The following is an 18,880-nucleotide window of genomic DNA, read 5'->3' as shown; positions in this document are numbered from 1 at the left end:
TCAAAAAAAAGTACTTTATCTATTTTAGATTGTCAATTAAAAACAAATACAAGATACGCAAAATTCTCCTACAGCACTAGTTATCTCTAATAATATGCACACATGAACACATATATCTAAGACTTATTTTTCAATCTCAATTAAACACATACACATACACCCCATCCCGCACCCCGCCCCCAAAGCACTTGTCACCACAAACAAGCAGGGGCCTGGGCAAACTTTTCAGACTCCTCCTGTTCCTCCAGAAAGACTTGAGACTTCTTCAACAATGTTCCTCAAGAAACTCTGGCCTTGCCCCAAACTTCCCCAGGGCAGTCTGTCTAGAGAAAGAAAACATGACGGGTATATGACCAGGACCAGCAAGTTCCACTAGGCTAGCCCTGTTCTAAACAAGCTCAGATAGAGATTGCTTCAAGTCCTCTAAAGTGATTTGACAAAACAGCCCAGATATCACCTTCTAATATTTCGTACCTTCTACGTAGTTGCTCAAGCCCAGAAATTGATGAAATCAAATCGGAACATGAAGGCACCATTATTCTAGGGTCTGGTAACAATTACAGATTCATCTCCTTCAGAGATTTCCCATTATTTTGACTATTCATCAGAATGAGTAAGATTATACCATGACATCGGAGAAGGCAATGGCACCCCACTCCAGTACTCTTGCCTGGAAAATCCCATGGACGGAGGAGCCTGGTAGGCTGCGGTCCATGGGGTTGCGAACAGTTGGTCACGACTGAGCGACTTCACTTTCACTTTTCACTTTCATGCATTGGAGAAGGAAATGGCAACCCACTCCAGTATTCTTGCCTGGAGAATCCCAGGGATGGGGCAGCCTGGTGGGCTGCCGTCTATGGGGTCGCACAGAGTCGGACACGACTGAAGCAACTTGGCAGCAGCAGCATACCATGACATTATCAGAAATATAATTTTCCACCCATTCCCATTCATTGATGGAGACAAACAAGGATTAGTGAAAGTCCTCAAGTAAATACAGAATATGTTGTACATTTCCCCTGTGTGTTTGGTGAAAGGAAGAAAAAAAAAAAATCAGGCAAAATTCTTGGTTGATATAAAGTCCTAAATTATACAATTCTATCCTCTCTTAATCTCTTCGATTAAGTGTACAAGTGGCTTCCAAGTCTGTGGTATTCAATCGTTTTGCTCCCCCCCACTAAAAACTTTGGAAACTGTCGTTCCTCACACACTGACTACTAAAATGTGTTAAGTTTAATAGTTGCAAATATGTAGTTTCTGGCACATTGTACAGTGTGTTATTTGTGCATTAAATAGATTATTGTCAAAACCTTGGCACTTGAGCTCATTCAGTTTTTGGAAAATGGCCACCTATAACTGGCCAGTTCTCACTATCAGAAAAGGTGTGACCTCATTTGAATTTGAAAGGGGACAGACTATGCCACACCAAAACATGCCATTTGGCATATTGTTTACTTTGAATTAACATTATTTAAGAAATAACTGGTATAAGAACACTCTGATTTCCTGATTTCCTTTGCCCTCATGACAGCAGAACATAAGTCTCCCACTGGGAAAGTACCCTTCCATCACCAGGAGGTTAAAAGGCATCCTTATTATCATAGATAGGGAGTTTAGGACTGACAAGGCTGTATAAATATATCTTGTTACTTCTTTACTGATTTGCCACCCAAGCCCATTTTGTCAGTTCTTCACAAATGTATTGTTTCCTTGTCTAAAAGGTATAAAAGCTGCTTGCTTAGGTCACTTCTTTGAAGGTTATATTTTTATGGCTTGCATATGTATGAAATTGTTTTTCTGATGTTAGTCTGTCTTATGTCAATTTAATTATTATTATTGTTTAATTATTAGACCAACCACAGAGCTTAGAAGCAAAGAAGGGAAAAGTTTTCTTTCCCTACAAATTCAAAGCAGTGAAAAACATGCCTGTTATAACCTATTCCTGTCTCCCTCAAAATTTCTCTCTCTGAGGCAGTGCATTTTGGATTGTTCACCAAATATTTTGATAGCATGTAACAGCACACCAAAGTAAGAACAGGAATGAGTGAGGTAGCCTTTCTTTTGTAAGGAAGGAGAAGGGAATAAACAAGGACCTACTGAACAGCAAGGGAACTATATCTTATAATAACATGTAATGGAAAAGAATCTGAAAAAAGATATATATATACATATATATATAAAATATACATGAATCACTTTGTTATATACCTGAAACACAACATTGTAAAGCAACTATACTTCAAAAAAAGGATTTTTTTTTAAAGACAAAGATGAAATTTAAGTCCTGAGGCATCCACACATCTTAGAAGAGCTCATTCTAAATTCTGGGTATATTTTGCAAACTGAGGATTTGCAAAATTAGTCCTCAAAACTATACCACCATGTGAAAATGAAGATTACTTGCCCCAGAGCATTGCACCTACCTTTGCTGAAGATAGGATAATAAAATATCTCCAAGATTTCTAAAATTTCCATTTGAGTTATAGAAGCTGTAACATCTCAATTCAAAGGAAACAATCTGGGTTCTGAGGTTAAATAGAAATGCTCCATGGCATGAATTACAAATTTTTTTCTGAGGTAAGAGTTAAAAGAGTTAAAACTAAAGGATTAAATGTTAATTAATCTCAGACTACTTATGCTTAAATTTACATAAACACTCAATGATAGTAGACCTGTTTGATACAGTAAGGTTCAGATTGAATCTGATTAAACTTTGAGCTTAGTGCCAGTTATGATTTCTCATGATTTCTTGTATTTATCTAATTTTTAATTTTTATTTTTTTGGCTACATATTGTGGCTTACAGATCTCAGTTACCCAACCAGGGAATAGACCATGGCCATGGCAGTGAAAGCATCAAGTCCTAACCACTAAACCACCAGGGAATTCCCACAATTTGTTTTTTATTTTTTAATTTAAGATTTATTTATTTTTGCTCCACTGGGTCTTCATTGTTGAGCACTATGGCGAGCGTGGGACACTCTCTAGTTGAAGGTGCAAGGACTTCTCATTGCAGTGGTTTCTCTTGTGGAACACCCACTCTAGAGCTAGGGCTTCAGTAGTTATGGCTCATGGGCTTAGTTGCCCTGTGGCATGTGGGATCTTCCCAGTCCAAGGATTGAACCCATGTCCCCTGCACTGGCAGATGGATTCTCAAGCACCAAACCACCAGGGAAGCCCCTCAATTTGTTCTTTAATGGTTAAAATTTTTGGTCACCAAGAACTGTCTCATCAGTCTTAACAATAACACTCTTGTATTAAAAAACTTATTCCAGTGTCAAAATTAAATTTAAAACTGCAAGTGTCTTCAGGAAGAAAAAGATTCAGAGAGAAGAAGAAAGTGAATAAAATATAAGCAGTCAAAAGAAAATTTATGGATAAAAAAATTCAAAACCTAGACATGGACTCAACACAATTCTGCGAAATTACCAAATTCCTGTCTTTGTTATTTGAAATGTCTTACTTTGGCATGATTTCTCAAATACCAATTTTCTTCACATTTTAAACAGGACATAAAAACCTGAAGTAATAGTGAAGAAAGGGAAGTTACCGACTGTGTTCTCTGAAGTCCTTTACACCATACAGGAGAGTTTTGCTCAGTAGAATTCCAGATTATAATCTAGACTATAAGCATTATTTTCTGCAGCAATCCAAAGTAGACTATCCAAAACCTAAATATACTATTTTTACTTATTAATATATGACTGATTTTGTCCCAGGGTTTGAGGCACAAATGTATTGGTACTTTAAAATAACAAACAAACAAGAATGGAGTTAGGGTTATGGTCATCTACGTTACTCCTTTTGAATAGAAATGCCAGTATCTACTACACACTCAGTTCTTTCAGGCCAAGTTGGGAAAATAAATAATCACAAAGAAGACAGCAGAGAAGTTTGTTTTTCCTTTTCTTGAAAAAAAAAAAGTATGAATGGCTCACAGAAATACTTAACATTATAATTAGCTTCATGATTTTCAATAATTTTATAGTTTATAGTTAGTTTATATAACAGTATCTCATGTGTTTAGTTGTGTCCTACTCTTTGGGACCCTTTGGCCTGTGCCCTGCCAGGCTCTTCTGTCAATCAGATTCTTCAGGCAAGAATACTGGAGTCGGTTGCCATTTCCTCCTCCAGGGGATCTTCCTGATCCAGGGATTGAACCCATACCTCCTGTGTCTCCTGCACTGCAGGCAGATTCTTAACCTGCTGAGCCACTGGGAAAGCCCTACAGTATCTCATAGGTTTTTTAATTTAAATTTATTTATTTTTAATTAGAGGAAAATTGCTTTACAATGTTGTCTTGGTTTTTGCCATATATCAACATGAATCAGCCATAGGTACACGCATGTCCCCTTCCTCTTGAACCTCCCTCCTACCTCTCATCCCATATCACCCCTCTAGGTTGTCACAGAGCACCGGATTTGAGCTCCCTATATCAGGCAGCAAATTTCCACTGGCTATCTAATTTTACATTCTCATAGGTATTGATGTTGTTTTGTCGTTGTTTAGTTACTAAGTCATGTCCAGCTCTTTGTGACCCCATGGACTGTAGCCCTCCAGACTCCATGGGATTATCCAGCAAGAATACTGGAGTGGGTTGCCATTTCCTTCTCCACGAGATCTTCCTAACGCAGGATCAAACCCCCCGTCTCTGGCACTGGCTGCATCGGCAGACAGATTATTTACCACTGAGCCACCAGGGAACACTAAAGACTAAAATTTTACCTCTACGATTTACTCATTTTTCTTAAAAGTTTTCATCTCAAATGCAAGACAATTGAATGTGTCTCTTTTTAGTTCTCTCCTGTATATGTAATTGTTTAATATCCATGACTGAGTCTGAACATCATTATAACTGTTACATCTGAGCTCATTACTTCAAAGCAGTAACAAAGTTGTTTCGTAAAGAAGCTGATAATCCACAAAAGACTAATAAATTAAGTATTGTTTGTCTAACATTACTTACACTAAGCACAGATAAATACTTATTGGCAAGGTTGTTTTAAAGGGCCTTTCTGGACACTAAAAGCGTATCAAAAATGAAACTTTATTACCTCAAAATACTATTATAGGTTAAACTGAAGGGTCCTTAAATGTTGACAATGTAAGTCCTAGACTACACTGTCAGTAAAACAAAAAAATCACTTTATAATACACTTACAGTAATTTCAACAATCTATTTCACTTTCCTTAAAAAAAAAAAAAAGACAATAAATTGCTAATCTACTCCCCTTCCGGGCTGTTTTCTATATGAAAAATATCAGCATAGTGTAATCACAACAGAGCGAGGTCAAGGGGTGCATTCCTAATTTGCATCCCAAATCTGAGTCATCAGCCTCTAGAGGGGTTACTGGCAATTGGCATGATAAAGGCCTATACATCCCAGTGAATTACTGAAGACCAGGTTTGGGGCTAATTTAAGTAACGTAATTGATGTTACTGGATCCGCAAGAAGAGAGAATTCCATGGGTCATGGTAATTAGCTGAAAAATTGCTCAAGACACACTGTTACATTTAACTATGCTTATGGGAATTTCAAAGACAGCTACTACCTTAGAAACTTACAGTAGTGGAGAGAAAGTAAAAATAATACAAAAGTAAAGCTTCACATAAAAGGGAATTCCCTGGTGGTTCAGTGGTTAAGTATCCGCCTTTCAATTCAGGAGACCTGGTTCCATCCCGGCTCTGAGAACTAAGAACCCACATAGGGGAGGAGGGTGCAGCCGCGGGGAACTATGCCAAGTCTGAGCCTGCACTAAGCAGAAAGATCCAGCCTTAGGCAACTAAGACCCAAGGCAGTCAAACAGATAATTTAAAGAAAAATCTACTGATTCTTATGTGGTGGTTTAGTCCCTTAGTCTTGTCCGACTCTTTGCGACCCCATGGACTATAGCCCGCCAGGCTCCTCTGTCCATGGGATTTCTCCAGGCAGGAATATTGGAGTGGGTAGCCATTTCCTCCTCCATGGGAATCTTCCCCACCCAGGTAGCAAACCCGGGCCTCCAGAATTGCAGGCCGTCTCCTGCACTGCAAGCGGATTCTTTATCGACTGAGCCACTAAGATTCGCATAATATAGTACAAAAGAAAAAAAAAAAAGTGGAGACCAGGGGTGGTAGGATTTGAGGAGAAAATGGAACTTCTATGGGGCAAAATCACGGATAATCAAAAATGGGATAGAATTCAGTCAGGATGAGTCAAAGGAAGGTTTAAAAGGTTAAAGAAGTTTAAAAGAAGGTCTAAAAGAGTTTGAAATTAAAACTCTTGAAATTAAAAGACGCATGCTCCTTGAAAGAAAAGCTATGACAAACCTAGACAGCATATTAAAAAGCAGAGACATTACTTTGCCAACAAAGGTCCCTCTAGTCAAAGCTGTGGTTTTCCCAGTAGTCATGTATGGATGTGAGAGTTGGGCTATAAAGAAGGCTGAGTGTTGAAAAGAACTGATGCTTAACTGTGGTGTTGGAGACGACTCTTGAGAGTCCCTTAGACTGCAAGGAGATCAGACCAGTCCACACTAAAGGAAATCAGTCCTGAATATTCACTGGAAAGACTGATGAAGAAGCTGAAGCTCCAGTACTTTGGCCACCTGATGCGAAGAACTGACTCACTAGAAAAGACCCTGAAGCTAGGAAAAATTGAAGGCGGGAGAAGGGGACGACGAAGGACGAGATGATTGGATGGCATCACCGACTCCATGGACAGGAGTTTGAGAAAGCTCCCGCGTTGGTGACGGACAGGGGAACCTGGCGTGCTGCAGTCCACGGGGTCGCAAAGAGTCGGACACGACTGAGCGACTGAACTGAATTGAACTAGAAGCTTTTAAAGATTATAAGGTTAAAGGTGTCATGGCACCCCACGCCAGAAAAAAAACAACTCCTGCTCAAATCACCGTCCACCCACCCCTAGCTGAGGCACAACCCCGACTCAGAGATGCTGCAGGCAATAGAATAAACTAACCCTATCAGATTTTACACCCTAGGTCACTCTACTCTTGCTGCCAGAAAGCATCCCCCGCGGGATGAAACGATTTCCCCCAGATCACCACCCCAGGTCACTCGTCTCCCCGAGCCGGTAGGCGGGACACCAGCCTCTCGGTGATTCACAGACACTGCTGCCAGCTAAGCCCCTGCCGGACCGCGCCCATCCCCGTCCCCAGAGACCAAACTCTCCACTCTCCAAGGCTCCCTCCCGCCCGGCCCAAGCCGCCAGGGCTCCCGGCTTGCCGCCCGCCGTCACCCAACGAACCGAGGTCCGCTGCTCCCGGCGCCGCCTGTGCGTGAGCGTGAGCGTGGGCGGGACGGACCGGATGGCGCCAGGCAGAGCTCACCTCCGCACCACGCGCTCCACTCGCAGCCGGAGTTCGCCAGACAGCGGTGGAACCGGTGGGCGCCTCCGCCTTATACCCCGCCGCCGGGGCCGAAGCTGTCGCGCAGTGGGCGGAGTCGGTCCCCGAGGCCGCCGCCCCCCAGGCGCTAACTGCGCGGTGGCGCCCTTCGGGCCGCGGGCGTCGGCTCCCGGCCCTTCCAGGTGTGCCCCCGCAACCTCCAGGTCCCAACACACTTGCGTGACGCCAGTGTCGGCCTCTCCCTGGGTCTCTGGAGGAGAAAAGGGGAAAGCCGCCAAGGACGGATGGGGCGTGCCCCCAGGGCCCTCACTCAGGTTTGGGGGGCGATGGTGCGGGGAGGAGCGGGGGACTGACGAAAGTGGGGCACCCGGCGGAGTTTGAATGGACGCGGGTGCACCTCGGACCCCGGAAGAGGCCGATGGCCAGAGGTTAGGAGGTGAGCTGTGACCTGGCTACTGGTGTTCAGTGACCTCAGGGAAGCCACTCAAAACCCTCAGGGCCGGCTTCCAGCTGTTTAAAATGGCAACAGTAATACTGGCGACCTCATTTAGACTTGAATGGTGTTTGAGGGATGGTAGGTACATGGAAGTCGGGAAAGAAGAGCAAATCAGAGGGTGGCAAGATTGGTCCAAAAGGTTGGGGGTTGTGTGTGTGTGCGTGTGTGTGTGTGTGTGTGTGTAATGCAGAGGCCAAATTTCTGTGGACACAATGTTTGGGATATGATGTCATTATGGCGGGCAGTTTGCGGGGGGTGGGGGTGGGGATTGCTTATATTACTAAGCACTTCACGTGAGCCTTCATGACCCTGTGAAGTAGGTTCTGTTGACAGTTGAAAAATAAAGAATCCGAGGCTCAGCGAGAAGTTGAGTAACTTTACAGAAGTCACTGACCTAGTAGTGGCCAACCTTTGAATTCAGACTTCAGAGGCCGATATGCTCGTAAGAGCCTTGGTTCTTAAGCAAGTCCAGATACCAAAGTGTATCTGTTAAAAGTTATACAATTTTGATTTAAGAAATACCAAAAAAGTATGTCAAGGCTCTTGCCATCAAAGAATTTAGAAATTCTTTGTGACTACTGAGATACAAATCAGCCTACATTTGCTGAGCATTTGCTCATGCCAGGACTTGTCCTACCCACTCCTCTCTCTGTCTTTCTCTCACACACACAGTTAATTCCTACAACAACTTTTGAGAGGAGACCTTATAGTTTGTTCTGCAAATGAATACTCTGAGATTGAGGAGAAGTCAGGTTTGTGGGGTCAGGCTTTGTGCTTTCCCCTCACCCACTTTGCCTCTGTTTCACAGCAAAGTTTTCAGTAAGAATTCAATGTTAGTAGAAGACATTGCAGAATCTGTGGTCAAGTACAGCTTATGAGCAGTAATTCTTTTTTATGTTCATAAATGCAGAGAAGGAAGGCACTACATGTCACTGGAATGGCCAGGACTTAGATCAGCAATGCTTCAGAGTTGTTAAGAGTTGCAGCAGCATTCAGGGTAGGTGGTAGACAGTTGAGTTAGAAAGACAGTGGGAAGCTCTGGCTCAGTGTGAATTTCTAAGGGTCTGAACTACGGAATGACTGTATGAAGAGGTAGATAAGAGGTTCCCAGGAAACTTCTTAAAGAAGGCTCGTGAAGCAACAGTATGGTGAGTTCAGAATATAGACTCAGGAGGCAGACTACCCACTTTTCAACAAAGTACCTTAAGGTTGCTAGGAGAATAAAATTAGTGTTGTGAAGCACTTGGAACAGAGGCTAGCATACAGCAAGTGCTCATTAAGTATTTTTAAAACATGAATAAATAGGAAATTAAGGAAATAATTTCATTTACAACAGCATCCAAAAGAATAAAACACCTGGTGTTAGTCTCTCAGTCATGTCCAACTCTTTGCAACCCCATGGGCTGTAGCCCGCCAGGTTCCTCTCTCCATGGAATTCTCCAGGCCAAGAGTACTGGTTGCTGCTGCTGCTAAGTCGCTTCAGTCGTGTCCGACTCTGTGCAACCCTGTAGACGGCAGCCCACCAGGCTCCCCCGTCCCTGGGATTCTCCAGGCAAGAACACTGGAGTGGGTTGCCATTTCCTTCTCCAATGCATGAAAGTGAAAAGTGAAAGTGAAGTCGCTCAGTCATGTCCAACTCTTAGTGACCCCATGGACTGCAGCCTACCAGGCTCCTCTGGAGTGGGTTGCTATTCCCTTCTCCAGGGGATCTTCCCGACCCAGGGATCGAACCCTGGCCTCCTGCATTGCTGGCAGATTCTTTACCATCAGCATCATCAGGGAAGCCCCAAACACCTAGGGAGTTGCCTAAACTCTTTGAAGCCTCTTTAGTTAAAACACTTAGGGATAGATTTAACTAAGGAGGTTGTAAAGAGTTTAGGCAGCTCTACTGTTGGAAGAAACATTGCCCTATTTCAGATACCATCTGCAATGTTGGGAGTCTCCAGGGCCACCCTGACTTCAGACCATCTGGCCTGAAATTGAATACAAATTCAAGTATTCTCATAACCTTGCTTAGACTCAATACTACTAAGATTCACAGAACACACTGAAAGCTAGTATATACACAGTCACATTTATTATAGAGAAAGGATACGTTGAATCAAGACAAAGGAAGAGTAGCCTAGAGCAGTATCTGGGACGGGTCCAAACTGGAAGTTCTGGTTGTCCTCTCCAGGTGGGGTCCTCAGTGGAGTTATCTCCTCTCATCTATGATGTGTGAAGTGCTCTAAGAATATTGCCAATCAGGAATGCTCACTGGTGTCCAGTGCTTTGTGAGGCTTCTTTACTTGGGGAGAATTATTGTCCATGTGATTGAGCTAAAATCTCCAGCCACCTGCTTCCCCGAAGTTTGGGCTGTTATCTTGTGACACACAGTCCTAACTTCCCAGTCACATTGTTGGCTTTTCTGACATTGCCAGCTGTACCCTGAGTCATTTCATTAGCCTGAACTATGAAGGGGCCCACTCTAAGACACCTTATTAGCATAAAACTATTAAAGTTGGTCTGAGGGACTCCACTATGAATTATACTTCTGTCTCTTGGGAAATTGCAAGGGCGTGGAAGTCATCTCCCAGGAACTGGGACAGAGGCCAGACCTCCCTTTAGATGAGGCCAGATTCCTTACTACACAAAAGTGAAAGACTTGCACACTAAAAACTAAAATATTGCTGAAAGATACTAAAGAATACCTGAATAAGTGGAAAGACATCCATGTTCATGTATTGGAAGACAATATTGTTAAGATGGCAATACTACCCAGCTTGCTCTACAGATTCAATGCAATTCTGATTAAAATCCCAATAGCCCTTTTTGCAAAAGTGGAAAATACATATGGAATTGCACAGGACCCTGAATACTTAAAATATTTAAGAAGAACAAAGTTAGAGGACTCACATTTCCTTATTATAAAATTTATTACAAAGCTACAGAGATTAAAACATTGTGGTATTGGCATAAGGATAGATATATAGATCAAGAGAATAGAATTAAAAGTCCAGAAATAAACTTAAAAATCTATGGCAAATTGATTTTTTTCTGACCATTCAATGGGAAAAGAAAAGTCTCTTCAACAGGTGGTTCTGGGACAGCTGAATATCTATATGCAAAAGAATGAAGTTGCACCCCTACCTTATGCCATATACAAAAATTAAAAATGGATTAACCAATAACCTAAATATAAGAACTAAGTTATAAAACTCTTAGAAAAATATGCATGGTAAACCATAATGACCTTGCATTGGGCAATCAGTTCTTAGATATAATACCAAAAGAAGAGTAAAGAAGAAAAAGATAAATTGGGTTTGATCAAAATTAGAAGTTTTTGTGCATCAAAGGGCATTATCAAGAAAGTGAAAAGACAACCTATAGAATGGGAGACAATATTTTCAAATTAGGGTCTAATGTCCAGAATACATAAATAACTCGTACAATTCAACAACAAAAAGACAACCCAATTAAAAAATGAGCAAAGGACGTGAATAGGTGTTTTCCAAAAAATGTATGTTAGTGATCAACAAGCACATGACAAGATACTCAACATTATTTCATTAGAGAAATGTAAGTTGGAACCACAAGATGCCACTCTATATCCACTAGGATAGTTATAATTTTTTTTAAGGAAAATAAGTATTGGCAAGAATGTGGAGAAATCTGAAAATTCGTACATTGCTCATAGGATTATAAAATGGTATAGCCACTGTGGAACAGTTTGGCAGTTCCTCAGAAGTTAAACATAATATTAACACATGACCCAGCAATTCTACTTCTAAGTATATACCCAAAGAATTGAAAGCAGGTATTCAAACACATTTGCTATGACCAGTACATTCTCTTGGAAGAATTCAGTTAGCTTTTGCCCTGTTTCTTTTTGTTCTCCAAGGCCAAACTTGCCTGTTATTCCAGGTATCTCTTGACTTCCTACTTTTGCATCCATAAAAAAGACCTTAATGAACCAGGTTACTACAATGGTGTGGTCAGTCACCCAGAGCCAGACATTCTGGAGAGCAAAGTCAAGTGGGCCTTAGGAAGCACTGCTGTTAATAAAGCTAGTGGATGCAATGGAATTCCCGTAGAACTATTCAAAACCCTAAAGGATGATGTCATCAAGGTGTTGTATTCAATATGTCAGCAAATCTGGAAGACCCAGTAGTGGCTACAGGACTGAAAAAGGCCAATCCTCATCCCAATTCCCAAGAAGGAAGTACTAAAGAATGTGCTAACCATCGGACAGTTGCACTCATCTCCCTTGCTAGTACCTGGAGGAGGGCATGGCAACCCACTCCAGTGTTCTTGCCTGGGGAATCCCCATGAACAGAGGAGCCTGGTGGGCTACAGTCCATGGGGTCTCAGAGTTGGACACAACTGAGCAACTAAGCAGAGCACCCATGCTAGTAAGGTCATGCTTAAAATTTTTTGCATGCTAGGCTTCAGCATTATGCAAACCAAGAACTTCCTGATGTCCAAGCTGGGTTTAGAAAAAGAAGAGGAACCAGAGATCAAATTGCCAACATTTGCTGGATCACAGAGAAAGCTAGGGAATTCCAGAAAAACATCTACCTCTGTTTCATTGACTGCACTAAAGCCTTTGTGTGGATCATAATAAACTGTGAAAACCTCTTAAAGGGATGGGAATACCAGACCATCTTACCTGTCTCCTGAGAAACCTGTATGTGGGTCAAGAAGCAATAGTTAGAACCCTGTATGGAACAACTGATTGGTTCAAGATTGAGAAAGGAGTATGACAGGGCTGTCTGCTGTCACCCTGTTTGTTTAACCTATACAGTGAGCACATCATGAGAAATCCCAGGCTGGATGAGTTATAAGCTGGAATCAAGATAGGCGGGAGAAACATCAACAGCCTCAGATATGGGGATGATACCACTCTAATGGCAGAAATCAAAGAGGAACTAAAGAAGCCTCTTAATGAATGTGAAGGAGGAGAGTGAAAGAGCTGGCTTAAAACTAAATATTAAAAAAACTAAGATCATGGCATCCTGCCATGGAAAACTAGTACAGACAGCTTTAATGTATATACTTCAGGTCCCACAAAACTTGTATCTTCCCATAGACAGTGACTATTTCATGAAGAGTAAGGCTTTGGAGTTGGAAGGCAGGTGCTGTTACTTGATGGCTATATTTCTGCAGGCAATTCGCTGAACTCTTCTAGGCTTCAGTTTCCTTACCAGGTACATTGGAGATAATACCTACAAACCTGATTTGTCATGAGAATCAAAAGAGAAAACAATAGGTGAAACTGGGAAAGTACTCTGAGAATGTTTTTATCATGTTTTTATTAATTATCAGTTGTTGTTTAATTGCTAAGTCATGTCCAACTCTTGCAACCCCATGGACTGTAGCCCACCAGACTCCTCTGTCCTTGAGATTTTCCAGGCAAGAATAGTGGAATGGGTTGCCGTTTCCTTCTCCATTGTATCTTCTTGACGCCAGGGGTCCAACTCATGTCTCCTGCATTGGCAGGCTTATTCTTTACCACTGAGCCACCAGGGAAGACCAAATTATCAGTAAAGGGTGCTTAAGTGAAAGTGAAAGCGATCACATGGACTGTAGAGTTCATGGAATTCTCTAGGCCAGAATACTGGAGTGGATAGCCTTTCTCTTCAGGCGATCTTCCCCACCCAGGGATCGAGCCCAGGTCTCCTGTATTGCATGCGGATTCCTTACCAGCTGAGCCACAAGAGAAGCCGAAAAGGGTGCTTAAGGGGGAAAGAAAATTCAGAAATAGAGAAGGTGGGAAGAGGCAACAGTTTGACTGAACTGGAGAAAATGATAAAATAAAGCAGGTGTAATTCTTACTGTTTTTCCAGATGTCATCTGCCGGAGTCCAGCTCCAGCAGCCAGGGAAACGCCCTGAAGGGATGAACGGGGTCGGCGAACGAAAATGATGCAGTCTCTTGCTCAAAGCACTGGGCTGCATGTTTATTTTAAGCATCAGGTTTTCTTTTATACTTTTACAAAAGCATTAGTTCAGAGGTATGACATCTTCAGTTTCCCCTCACCCATATTTACTGTCTCCATAAATCATTGTTGTCCTTCAGAGTTCCCTCTTAAGTGTCCTTGTGATAACATTGTAACTCAAGTTTGTCTCTGGGCTGCATACCACATTCCTCAGTTTATTTCTTATCTCTTTAAATCCTGCTATCCCCTAGTAACTTAAGCTCATCATCTCCTAAAAAGGCTTTTGGCTATTAGTATCTCTAAAATTCCTACTTTCTATAAGCTATAGTAAAATATGCCAACACTACAACATACCTTAAAGTTTTAGCTTCTAACTATTCTTAATTATTCCTAACCCCTAAACTCAGCAAACTTCTTTTGCCATAAACATTCCCCTTACAGGCAGGTTTCAGATAACAATGTTTCCCGTGGTCTCAAGCTGCAGCCTATGTGCTCATCCTGGAGCATTCTTTGTAAAGATCCTTGAACAAATGTCAATAGTTAACTTTATGGATTATAACATTCTTTCCAGCCAACTCAACCAGAAGAAGGAAAGGACAAGTCAGAATCACAAGACCTAACTCCTTCATCCTGGGACCGTGCCTGCGGGATGAGGAGAGGGGGTGGGGGCCGTGCCTCCATTTTGTCAGTAATGCCTATCGCGGCTCCCAACAGTCATCTTTATTTTAAGGCAGCATATGATAGGAATTTCAGGGTTGACAGTTCAGTCACTCAGTCGTGTCTGACTCTTTACAACCCCACGGACTGCAATATACCAGGCTTCCCTGTTTAGCACTAACTCCCAGAGCTTGCTCAAACTCATGTCCATTGAGTCAGTGATGCTATCCAACCATCTCATCCTCTGTTGTCCCCTTCTCCTCTTGCCCTCAATTTTTCCCAGCATCAGGGTCTTTTCCAATGAGTCAGTTCTTCGAATCAGGTGGCCAAAGTACTGGAGCTTCAGCTTCATCATCAGTCCTTCCAATGAATATTCAGGACTGATTTCCTTTAGGATTGACTGGTTTGATCTTGCAGTCCAAGGGACTCTCAAGAGTCTTCTCCAACACCACAGTTCAAAAGCATCAATTCCTCGGCACTCAGCTTTCTTTATGGTCTAACTCTCACATCCATACATGGACTACTGGACAAACCATAGCTTTGACTACACAGATCTTTGTTGGTAAAGTAATGTCTCTGTTTTTTAATATGCTGTCTAGGTTTGTCATAGCTTTTCTTCCAAGGAGCAAACGTCTTTGAATTTCATGACCACAGTCACCATCTGCAGATGCTTGGAGATCTTGTACCCAACCTCCCACATTATGCAGATGTGGAAGCTGAAACCAGAGACTGAAACAGTTTCCTCAAACCTCAGCTAATGAATGGTTCGACCAGGTGAATAGACAAACTTCCTGGACTTTACTGTCTGAAGTGTAATCTTGAAGATAAAAGGTATTTCTGCACAAAAATCTTTACTGCATACTAGAAGGGATACAGTGCCCTCTAGTGGCTTTTTATTTTATTGTACAAATCCCCATTACTTCACATTTCTGCTGAAAGGAATGGAGATGATGCAAGGTAAGGCAGAGGAACCAGAGATCAAATTGCCAACATCCACTGGATCATACAAAAAACAAGAGATTTCCAGAAAAACACCTACTTTTGCTTTATTGACTATGCCAAAGCCTTTGACTGTGTGGATCACAACAAATTGGAAAATTCTTCAAGAGGTGGGAATACCAGACCACCTGACCTGCCTCTTGAGAAATCTGTATGCAGGTCAAGAAGCAACAGTTAGAACTGGACATGGAACAAAGACTGGTTTCAAATCAGGAAATGAGTACGTCAAGACTGTATATTGTCACCCTGCTTATTTGATTTATATGCAGAGTACATCATGAGAAATGCTGGGCTGGATGAAGCACAAGCTGGAATCATGATTGCCGGGAGAAATATCAATAACCTCAAATATGCAGATGACACCACCCTTATGGCAGAAAGCGAAGAAAAACTAAAGAGCCTCTTGATGAAAGTGAAAGGATAGTGAAACAGTTGGCTTAAAACTCAACATTCCAAAATCTAAGATCATGGCATCTGGTCCCATCACTTCATGGCAAATAGATAGGAAGACAATGGAAACAGTAATAGGCTTTATTTTTTTTGGGGGGGGGGTGGCTCCAGAATCACCGCAGATGGTGATTGCAGCCATGAAATTAAAAGACTCTTGCTCCTTGAAAGAAAAGCTATGACAAACCTAGACAGCATATTAAAAAGCAGAGATACTACTTTACCAATAAAGGTCTGTATAGTCAAAGCTATGGTTTGTCCAGTAGTCATGTATGGATGTGAAAATTAGACCATAAAGAAAGCTAAGTGCCGAAGAATTGATGCTTTTGAACTGTGGTGTTGGAGAAGACTCTTGAGAGTCTCTTGGACTACAAGGAGATCAAACCAGTCAATCCTAAAGGAAATCAGTCCTGAATATTCATTGGAAGGACTGATGATGAAGCTGAAGCTCCAATACTTTGGCCACCCGATTCGAAGAACTGGCTCATTGGAAAAGACTCTGATGCTGCGAAAGATTGAAGGTGGGAGGAGAAGGGGACGACAGAGGATGAGAGGGTTGGATGGCATCACCAACATGATGGACAGCGGTTTGAGTAGGCTCCGGGAGTTGGTGATGGACAGAGTGCTGGCATGCTGCAGTCCATGGGGTCACAAAGAGCTGGACCTGGCTGAGCAACTAAACTGAACTGAACTGAAGCTGCTTTAGAGAAGTCCCTTATAGTTATTTTCAAACTCAGGAAGATTTCAAGTAATTTTTCCACTTTATTTATTTTTTAATTGAAAGATAATTGCTTTACAGAATGTTTTTGTTTTCTGTCAGACATGAAGAATCTGCCATAGGTACACCTGTGTCCCCTCCCTCCCAAACCTCTTCCTATCTCCCTCCCCATCCCATCCTTCTAGACTGTCACAGAGCCCCATTTTGATTCCTTGAGTCATACAGCAAATTCCCATTGGCTACCTATTTTACGTATGGTAACGTAAGCTTCCATGTTACTCTCTCCATTACATCTCACCCTCTCCCTTCTCCGCTCCTCCCATGTCCATAGGTCTCAAGCAAGTTGGGTTTTTTTTTAATATATAATTTTATTTTATTTTTGGCTTGCTGGGTCTTTGTTGCTGCACAGGCTTTTCTTTAGTTGTAGTGAGCATGAACTGCTCTCTAGTTGCAGTGCGCAGGCTTCTCACTGCAGTGGCTTCTCTTGTTGAGGAGCACAGGGTCTAGGCATGTGGCCTTCAGTAGTTGTGGCACTGGTGCTCAGTACTTGCAGCTCCTGGGCTCCTAGAGCACAGGCTTAATAGTTGTGGAGCGTAGGCTTAGTTGCTGCGAGGCTTATGGGATCTTCCTGGACCAGGGATCCAACCTGTGTAGCCATCAGGGAAGCCCTCAAGCAAGGTTTTTGGTTTTTTTTAATTTCTTTATTTTCGGTTGCACTGTGTCTTTGTTGCTGCACACAGCCTAGTTGTAGTGAGCAGAGGCTACTCTCTAGTTGCAGTGCATGGCCTCTCATTGCAGTGGCTTCTCTCGTTGTGGAGCACCTACGGTGTGTGGGCTCAGTAATTGCAGCTCTCAGGCTAGTTGCCCTGAGGCATGTGGGATCTTCCCAAACCAGGGATTGAACCCATGTCCCCTGCATTAGCAGATAGATTCTTAACCACTGGACCACCAGGGAAGTCCAAGCAAGTTTTAACTTGAGAAATTAGGGGCTAGGATGAGAAATACCGTTAAAGGAAAGAGGTAGAGGATTTAAGTACAAAATCAGAAATGGTGGCTCAAATGGTAAAGAATCTGACTGCAATGCAGATTCTGTCCCTGGGAAGACCCCTTGGAGAAGAGAATGGCCACCCATTCCAATATTCTTGCCTGGAGAATTCCATGGACAGAGGAGCCTGGCAGGTTACAGTCTATGGGGTCACAAAGAGTCAGACACGACTGAGTAACTAATACCTAATGGTGAATACACTGCTCAAATATTTTATCTGGAAAATAAGAAAAATAAATTTGTGTTGTGTTTTCACTGACAAACTCAGTGAAATAAAAAAGGTTCATTTATTGTTTTATTGACATATCCTTATAACATAAAATCCATCATTTTAAAGAATACATTTAAGTGGTTTTGAGTATATTCACCATGTTGTGCAATCATTACCACTATCTAATTGCAGAATATTTTCATCTCTCCCCACACCCCCACAACCCCCAAACAGATTAGCAGTTAATTCCAATTCCCCCCTATTCTGGGTTTCCAAGGTGACTCAGTGGTAAAGAATCCACCTGCCAATGCAGGAGATGCAGGCAAGAGAAGCAGGTTGAATCCCTGGGTTGGGAAGATCTCCTGGAAGAGGAAATGGCAACCCACTCCAGTATTCTTCCTGGGAAAAATCCCATGGACAGAGGAGCCTAGATGGCTACAGTCCATGGGATTGCAAAGAGTTGGACACTACTTAGCAGCTGAGCACACACTCACCCCTTCTCCCATCCCCTGGCAACTACTAATGTACTTTCTGTCTATGTATTTGTCTGTTCTAGATATTTTATATAAATGGAATCATACAGTATGTGAACTTTTGTGTCTGGCTTCTTTCACTCAGCATGTTTTCAGTTTTCACCCATATTATGCATGTATCAGTGCTTAATTTCTTTTTATAGCAAAATACTATTCTGTTGTATAGATATATCACATTGTAATTATTTATCAGCCCATTGGTATTTGCATTGTTTACACATTTTGACTATTATGTATCGACTTAAAAAATCTTCATATCCAAAAAGCTGAGAGTTGCATTTTATTTAGTGGAAATGTTTTGAACTTTAAGCCTGGGAGACAGGATCTCAAGTAACCCTGAGAGAACTGCTTCCTGGAGGTGGAGGGAGGAACCAGGTTATATAGAAGTTTTGCAACAAAGGGCAGGTAGTCTGACTGTCAAAAGTTTTTTATAAATTAGAGAAAACCAAATATCCCAAGTTAAAAAAATTTAGCACTTTTCTTTGTTGGGAAAGATGCAAGAAGCTGGGCTCA

The 18,880-nt window shown here is 42.1% G+C and overlaps 2 protein-coding genes across 5 annotated transcripts in view; one reads left to right on the top strand and one right to left on the bottom strand.

Annotated features, from left to right (window-relative positions):
- Positions 1-7,418, bottom strand: part of LOC145507278 (monocarboxylate transporter 1-like) — a 35,652-nt gene extending 28,234 nt beyond the window's left edge. The window contains exons 1-2 of one of the 4 annotated variants that reach the window (XM_081493507.1): positions 7,246-7,278; positions 196-323 (exon numbers count right to left, since the gene is read on the bottom strand). The gene's annotated coding sequence lies outside the window, so the exon portion shown is untranslated. Of the gene's footprint in view, positions 1-195; positions 324-7,245 lie in introns of all 4 variants that reach the window. The other 3 variants (XM_081493510.1, XM_081493509.1, XM_081493508.1) reach the window with 3 other exon arrangements.
- Positions 7,291-18,419, top strand: LOC145507282 (uncharacterized). The gene is made up of 2 exons (XM_081493518.1): positions 7,291-9,379; positions 17,725-18,419. Exon 1 carries the CDS (start codon positions 7,307-7,309, stop codon positions 7,724-7,726), a length of 420 nt encoding a protein of 139 aa, XP_081349644.1. The 5' UTR covers positions 7,291-7,306; the 3' UTR covers positions 7,727-9,379; positions 17,725-18,419.
- Positions 18,420-18,880: the final 461 nt, after the last annotated feature.

The sequence above is a fragment of the Giraffa tippelskirchi genome, chromosome 5 (genome assembly GCF_054371585.1).
Source record: "Giraffa tippelskirchi isolate mGirTip1 chromosome 5, T2T-mGirTip1v1.2.pri, whole genome shotgun sequence".
Lineage (NCBI taxonomy): Eukaryota > Metazoa > Chordata > Mammalia > Artiodactyla > Giraffidae > Giraffa > Giraffa tippelskirchi.
Note: the sequence above shows the minus strand (reverse complement) of the source record. Positions and strands in the feature narration are given on the sequence as shown.